The 7,193-nt window shown below is 47.4% G+C and overlaps 1 protein-coding gene across 1 annotated transcript; it reads right to left on the bottom strand.

Moving 5' to 3' along the window:
* Nucleotides 1–272: 272 nt before the first annotated feature.
* On the bottom strand, nucleotides 273–6,946 carry LOC138367115 (mucin-6-like). The gene is made up of 3 exons (XM_069328519.1): nucleotides 6,849–6,946; nucleotides 2,804–3,531; nucleotides 273–1,132 (listed from the first exon to the last, which is right to left on the bottom strand). The coding sequence occupies exons 1-3, from the start codon at nucleotides 6,944–6,946 to the stop codon at nucleotides 273–275; spliced, it is 1,686 nt and encodes a 561-aa protein (XP_069184620.1).
* Between the last annotated feature and the right edge of the window lie 247 nt (nucleotides 6,947–7,193).

Raw genomic sequence — 7,193 nt, 5'->3', positions numbered from 1 at the left:
CTTTATTGGAGGATGGTGGAGGCTGTGTTGGATCATGGTGGAGGCTGTGTTGAAAAATGGAAGAGGCTGTGTTGGAGGATAGTGGAGGCTGTGTTGGAGGAAGGTGGAGGCTTTGTTGAAGGATGTTGGAGGCTGTGTTGGAGATTGGTGAATGCTGTGTTGGAGGATAGTGGAGGCTGTGTTGAAAGATGGTGGAGGATATGTTGAAGGATAGTGGAGGCTGTATTGGAGGAAGGTGGAGTCTGTGTTGGATGATGATAGAGACTGTGTGTTCAGATGATGGTTGAGGATGTGTTGGAGGATGATTGAGGATGTGTGATGGGGAAAAATGGAGGCTGTCTTGGAGGATGGTGGAGACTGCTGTGAAGGATCTTGGAGGCTATGCTGGAGAATGATGGAGGCTGTGTGTTTAGATGAAGGTGGAGGATGATGGAGGCAGTGTCTTTGGATGATGGTAGAGGATGTGTTGTATAATTGTGATGACTGTTTAGGAGGATGGTGGAGAAAGTGTTGGAGGATGGTAGAGATTGTGGTAGGGGATTGAGGAGGCCGTGTTGGAGGATGGTGGAAGCTGTGTTGAAGGATGATGAAGGCAATATTGGAAGATTGTAGAGACTGTGGAGGGAAATGTTCAAGGCTGTGTTGGAGGAGGGTGGAGGCTGTGTGGTGGAGGATGGAGGAAGATGTGTGTTGGAGGATGATTGAGGCTGTGCAGGAGGATTTGGAAAGCTGTGAAGGAAAATGGTGGAGACTGTGTTGGAGGATAGTATTGACTGCGTTGGGAGGACGATGGAAGCTGAGTTGGAGGATTGTGGAGGCTCTGTTGGAGGATAGTAGTGACTGTGTTCGGGAGGATGATGGAGGCTATGTTGGAGTATTGTGGAGACTGTGTTACAGGTTGTTAGAGGCTTTGTTGGAGAATTGATGAAGGCTGTGTTGGAAGATATTTGAGTCTGTGTGTTGGTGGAAGGTGGAGGATGTGTTGTATGAGAATGCAGGCTTTGTTGGAGGATGTTGGAGGCTGTGTTGGAGGATAATGGAGGCTGTGTTTCAGGAAGGGGAAGCTGTGTGTTGGAAGATTGTTGATTCTGTGTTGGAGGATGGTAGAGGCATTGTTGGAAGATGGCGGAGGCTGTGTTGGAGGAAGGAGCTAGGAGGCTGTGTACATGATAATGGTGGAGGCTGTGTTGGAGGATACTTTAGGCTGTGTGTTGGGGATTGTGGAGGCTGTTTTGGAGGATTATGAAGGCTGTGTTGGAGGATTGTGGAGGCTGTGTTAGAGATTGGTGGAGACTGTGTTGGAGGCTATTAGATGCTGTGTTTGAGGATGGTGGAGGCGGTGTTAGAGGATGGTGGAAGCCTTGTCGGAGAATGGTGGAGGCTTTATTGGAGGATGGTGGAGGCTATGTTGGAGCATGATGGAGGCTGTGCTGAAAAATCTTGGAGGCTGTGTTGGAGGATAGTTTATTATTATTATTATTATTATTTTCTACCACAGACGTGGCCACACATTTACAATGCTAACCAGCAGATATACATTTTCCTCTGTCCTCCATGGACAGGGTTAGAGAAGTGTTAAACATATAGTTCAAGGGTTTATTGAACACTCAACCACAGAAGGTGATTCGGTGCTTTTAAAATGCTAAGCTAACCTACATACGCAAATACATAGATACACAGATTTACGTATGCCCTACAAAAAGTTTTCGATGTGTCTTTTACATAGTGTCATTATTGTGCATTTACAAATGTGAAATGTAATTGTGATCAGCTTCCATATATACTTTATACACATACATATACATACATACACACACAGACATACATATATACATACATGTATACATACACATATACACACACATGCATTCACATACATTTGTCTCTTTTACTTTGACAGAGTGAGATAGCTGATAGAGAAACTAGTGTGCAATTAAGCACTTAATCACTGAAGGTGATTAAGGTGCTTTTACAAGCTCAGGTTATATAGTTACATCACATACATACATTATATAATTGATACATTACATGGTTAATCTTGGGTACAAGTCCAATATATCATCAAGTGTTCCAGTACTCATATAGTAATTACACAGTTCAGCATACCTCAGCCCAGGAGGGCGAAAATCAGTCAATATGGGACATTGTACAATATAATGTTCAAGAGAGTGCATGTTTTCTCTTTCACAAAGTTGACACATTGTGTACTCGACATTTGGGTTTTGAGAAAGCTGCCAGATACGTCTATACCCCAGGCGTATTCTGGCCACTATAACATCACATTGCCGGGTTCTTGCTCTATTAGTCCCATATGTGAATGTCTCCTCACGATATCTATCATAATATTTAATGCTACAACTTTCCGGTCTTTGTGAATTTGTTAGGTCTGTGAGATCTTTATTAGATATTTGTTTAAGTATTCTCTTTGTCACTGCTAATGAAACATCCATATCAATTTCTACCACTGGTTTTCTGCAGGCTGACTTAGCAAGCATATCAACAGTGTCATGCCTTGAGATGCCAACATGTGATGGTATCCATAGGAATTTAATTTCAAATCTGTTTTCTTTAGCAGCTAAAACATTCATTCGAATATCACTGACTATTTTCTGGGTGTTACTACTATGAGCGTTCAATGCCAGAAGTGCACTCTGCGAGTCACACTATATAAGTCCACTGCCTTTGTCTTTTAAAAATTCAGTGGCAAGGTATATGCCTGCAAGTTCGATTTGAGTTGTACTTGCCCAGTCATTGACGCGCTTCATTGCTGTATGTACGAAAGAAGATTGTTCAAATATATTACATGCACATCCGGTACATCGTCCACCTTCTTCTACAGAGCCGTCGGTATAGCACTTGGGGATCCTCCAGTGCACTTTCCTCTGTGATGATGTGTTGATGTGTTGTTGTGTTGTTGATGTGTTGAAAGATGGTGGAGGCTGTGTTGAAGGATAGTGGAGGCAGAGTTGGAAGGTGGTGGAGGCTGTGCTGGAGGAAGGTGGAGGCAGTGTTGAAGGATGGTGGAGGCTGTGTTGGAGGATGGCGGGGCTGTGTTGGAGGATAGTGGTAGCTGTGATGGAGGATGATGGGGCTGTGTTAGAGGATGGTGGAGGCTGTGTTGGAGGAAAGTGCAGGCTGTGTTGGAGGATAAAGAAGGCTGTGTTGGAGGATGGTGGAGGCAGTGTTTGAGTATGGTGGAGGCTGTGTTGGAGGATAGTGGAGGCTGTGTTGGAGGATGGTGGAGGCAGTGTTTGAGTATGGTGGAAGCTGTGTTGGAGGATAGTGGAGGCTGTGTTGAAAGATGGTCGAGGCTGTGTTGAAGGATGGTGGAGGTTGTGTCGAAAGATGGTGGAGGCTGTGTTGGAGGATAGTGGAGGCTGTGTTGAAAGATGGTGGAGGCTGTGTTGGAGGAAGGTGGAGGCAGTGTTGAAGGATAATGGAGGCTGTGTTGGAGGATAGTGGAGGTTGTGTTGAAAGATGGTGGAGGTTGTGTCGAAGGATGGTGGAGGTTGTGTCGAAGGATGGTGGAGGCTGTGTTGGAGGATAGTGGAGGCTGTGTTTTAGGATAGTGGAGTCTGTGTTGGAGGATGATGGGAGGCTGTGTTGGAGGATGGTACAGGCTGTGTTGGAGGATAGTGGAGGCTGTGTTGAAAGATGGTGGAGGTTGTGTTGGAGAATGGGGGAGGTTGTGTCGAAGGATAGTGGAGGCTGTGTTGGAGGATAGTTGAGTCTGTGTTGGAGGATGGTGGGATGCTGTGTTGGAGGATGGTGGAGGCTGTGTTTAAGGATGGTGGGATGCTGTGTTGGAGGATGGTGGAAGCTGTGTTGGAGGATGATGGAGGGTGTGTTGGAGGATAGTAGAGGCTTTATTGAAGCATAGTGGAGGCTGTGTTGGAGGATGGTGGAGGCTATGTTGGACGAACGTGTAGGCTGTGTTGGAGGACAGTGGAGGCTGTGTTGGAGGATGGTGGAGGCTGTGTTGAAGCATAGTGGAGGCTGTGTTGGAGGATAGGGAAGTCTGTTTTGGAGGATGGTGGAGGCTGTGTTGGAGAATGGTGGAGGCTGTGTTATTGGATAGTGGAGGGTGTGTTGGAGGATTCTTGAGGCTGTGTTGGAGGATTGTGGAGGCTGTGTTGGAGGAAGGTGGAGTCTGTGTTGAATGATGATAGAGGCTGTGTGTTTGGATGATGGTAGAGGATGTGTTGGAGGATGATGGAGGATGTGTAATGGGGGAAAATGGGGGCTGTCTTGGAGGATGGTGGAGACTGCTGTGGAGGCTGTGCTGGAGGATTATGGAGGCTGTGTGTTTAGATGAAGGTGGAGGATGATGGAGGCTGTGTGTTTGGATGATGGTGGAGGATGTGTTGTATAATGGTGATGACTGTTTTGGAGGATGGTGGAGAAAGTGTTGGAGAATGATGAAGGCAATATTGGAGGATTGTGGAGACTGTGGGGGGAAATGTTCAAGGCTGTGTTCGAGGAGGGTGGATGCTGTGTTGGAGGATGGTGACGGCTGTGTTGGAGTATAGTGCCGGTTGTGTGTTGGAGTATAGTGCCGGTTGTGTGTTGGAGGATGGTGAAGGCTGTATGTTGGAGGATGGTGGAGGCTGTATTGGAGGCTGTCTGGTGGTGGAAGGAGGAAGATGTGTGTTGGAGGATGGCTGAGGCTGTGTAGGAGGATTTGGAAAGCTGTGTAGGAAAATGGTGGAGACGGTGTTGGAGGATAGTAGTGAATGTGTTGGGAGGATGTTAGAGGCTTTGTTGGAGGAGGGAGGAGGCTGTGTTTGAGGAAGGAGAATGCTGTGTACAGGATGCTTGTGGAGACTGTGTTGGAGGAAGGTGCGTGCTTTGATAGAGGATGGTGGAGGCTGTGTTGGAGGATACTTTAGGCTGACTGGGGATTGTGGAGGCTGTGTTGGAGAATTATGGAGGCTGTGTTGGAGAATAGTGGAGAGAGTGTTGGAGGATGGCGGAAGCTGTGTTGGAGCATGGTGGAGGCTGTGTTGGAGGGTAGTTTAATAAGTGTTTAGGAGGATAGTGGAAGCTGTGTTAGAGGATGGTTGAAGCTGTGGTGGAGTATGGAAATCGCTGTGTTAAAGGATGGTAGACGCAATGTTGGAGAATGATAGAGGCTGTGTTGGAGAATGATAGAGGCTGTGTTGGAGGATGGTGGAGGCCCTGTTGGAGGACAATGGACGTTGTGATGGAGAATGGTGGAGGCTGTGTTGGAGGCTGTGTTTGGGGATCGTGGAGGTTGTGCGATGTAGGATTGTGGAGTCTATGGTATAGGATGTTGGGGCTGTGTGTTTGAAGATAATGGAAACTGTGATGGAGCATGGTGGAGGCTATGTTGCAGGATAGTTGAGGCTGTGGTAGTGAATGGTAGATGCAGTGTTGCAGGATGATGGAGGCTATGTTGGGGGTACGTGGAGGCTGTTTGATGTAGGATGGTGGGGGCTGTGGTTGAGGATGGTGGAGGCTGTGTGGAAGATGATGCAGGCTGTGTTGGAGGTTGGTGGAGGCTGTGTTGGAGGAAGGTTTAGGCTGTGTGTTTAAGGAAGTGGATGCTGTGGTGGAGGATGGTGGAGTCTGTGATAGAGGATTGTGTAGGCTGAATTGGAGGATGGTGGCGGCTGTTAGAGGATGATGGAGGCTGTGTTGGAGGATGATGGAGGAAGTGTTGGAGGATGATGGAGGTTGTGATGGAGGATGGTCAAGGCTGTTTTGGAGAAAAGCTCTGTCTGTGTGTTGGAGGATGGTGAAGGCTGTGTTGGATGATGATAGAGGCCATGTTGGAGGATGGTGGAGACTATATAGTGGAGAATGGTTGAAGCTGTGTGTTATAGGATTGTAGAAGCAGTGTTGGAGAATGTTGGATACTGTGTTGGAGGACAGTAGAGGCTGTGTTAGAGGATTGTAGAAGCTGTGTTGGAGGATGGTGGATACTGTGTAGGAAGATGATGCAGGCTGTGTTGGAGGTTGATGGATGCTATGTTTGAGGAGGGTGCATGCTGTGTTAGAGGATGGTGGAGGCTGTGTTAGAGGATGGTGGAAGCTGTGTTGGAGGATGGTGGAGGCTGTGTTGGAAGATTGTTGAGGCAGTGTATTGGAGGATGGTGGAGGCTGAATTGGAGGATGGGTTGAGGCTGTGTTAGAGGATGGTGGCGGTTGAGTTGGATGATGGTGGAGGCTGAGTTGGAGGATGGTGGTGGCTGTGATGGAGGATGGTGAACGTGTATCGTATCGGAAAATTTAATATGGAAAGGAATGACTGGAATAAATAAAGAAATGGGTGAGGATATAGGGTGAGGGAGATAGAGAGGGGTGAGGGAGGTGTGAGGAAGGAGTATGGCTTGTTTGATGGAAACACACCACCAACCACCTGCAATTATCAGCTTAGCAGAAAGCAAGGTCAATTCACGTGACCTGACCCGAAGGCAACCTCTGACTGTTAAATCTCTTAGTATGACATCTTAATTGCTAAGAGACAGACAACCTGGCGCTTTTCAACACCCTGTCTGGCTGACTCATGCTATATGTACATATTAAATAGAATACATTTATGGTGTTACATCTCCCCCTAGGCATCATATCTTAGCATGGTCTTATCTTCTCTTCCTCTTCTTTCTTCTCTCTTCTTTAATCTCTCTTCTTTCTTCTCTCTTTTATTTTCTTTCTTTTCTTTTATTTTCTTTCTTTTCTTTTATTTCCTATCTTCTTTCTTCTTTCCACTATGCGTTATTGACAAGCAACATGGGGTTCACTGGGGTCAGTCCATCCAGGGGGGCCACTGGGAGTCCGTCCGTTCTGGGGTCCATCCTGGGTAGACCAATGTTGGTGGGACAAACTGGAGTCGTTGCTGTTCCTTTTCCGTATTCAGTGGATCGCCTAGGTTCATCAGCAGGACGACTGGAGGTCCACTTTGGTCCCGATGGCAGTGGGACATCATCCTCTGGGGTCCAGTATGGTTGTACTGGTCAAAGGCGACAGACAACCTGGGGTCCAGTGTTGACCAACTGAGAGGGCTGCATCTTGGGGTCCCCCGGAGTGGTGGTGGACCCATGACACAGCCAGGTAGGGGGCTGGTCATGGGTCATGATGGTAGTGAGGAGCTCCCGTGAGTGTGGTACAAGGCAGCTGTCTCCTTTGTACGTGTGCGCCTCTCCTCTAGACACCGACCTGGGAATAAACAT

The sequence above is a fragment of the Procambarus clarkii genome, chromosome 21 (genome assembly GCF_040958095.1).
Source record: "Procambarus clarkii isolate CNS0578487 chromosome 21, FALCON_Pclarkii_2.0, whole genome shotgun sequence".
Lineage (NCBI taxonomy): Eukaryota > Metazoa > Arthropoda > Malacostraca > Decapoda > Cambaridae > Procambarus > Procambarus clarkii.
This window is presented reverse-complemented; position numbering and strand designations above follow the sequence as displayed.

Bases quoted from the DNA above. Each gene is read 5' to 3' on its own strand.
- LOC138367115 (XM_069328519.1), bottom strand. From the start codon at position 6,946: ATGTCCCACTGCCATCGGGACCAAAGTGGACCTCCAGTCGTCCTGCTG. The intron at 3,532-6,848 runs GTTTGTCCCACC...CCTCCAACACAG, and splicing joins AAGGAACAGCAACGACTCCA to CCTCCACCATCCTTCGACAC. The intron at 1,133-2,803 runs GTAATATATTTG...CCTCCAACACAG, and splicing joins ACGATGTACCGGATGTGCAT to CCTCCGCCATCTTCCAACAA.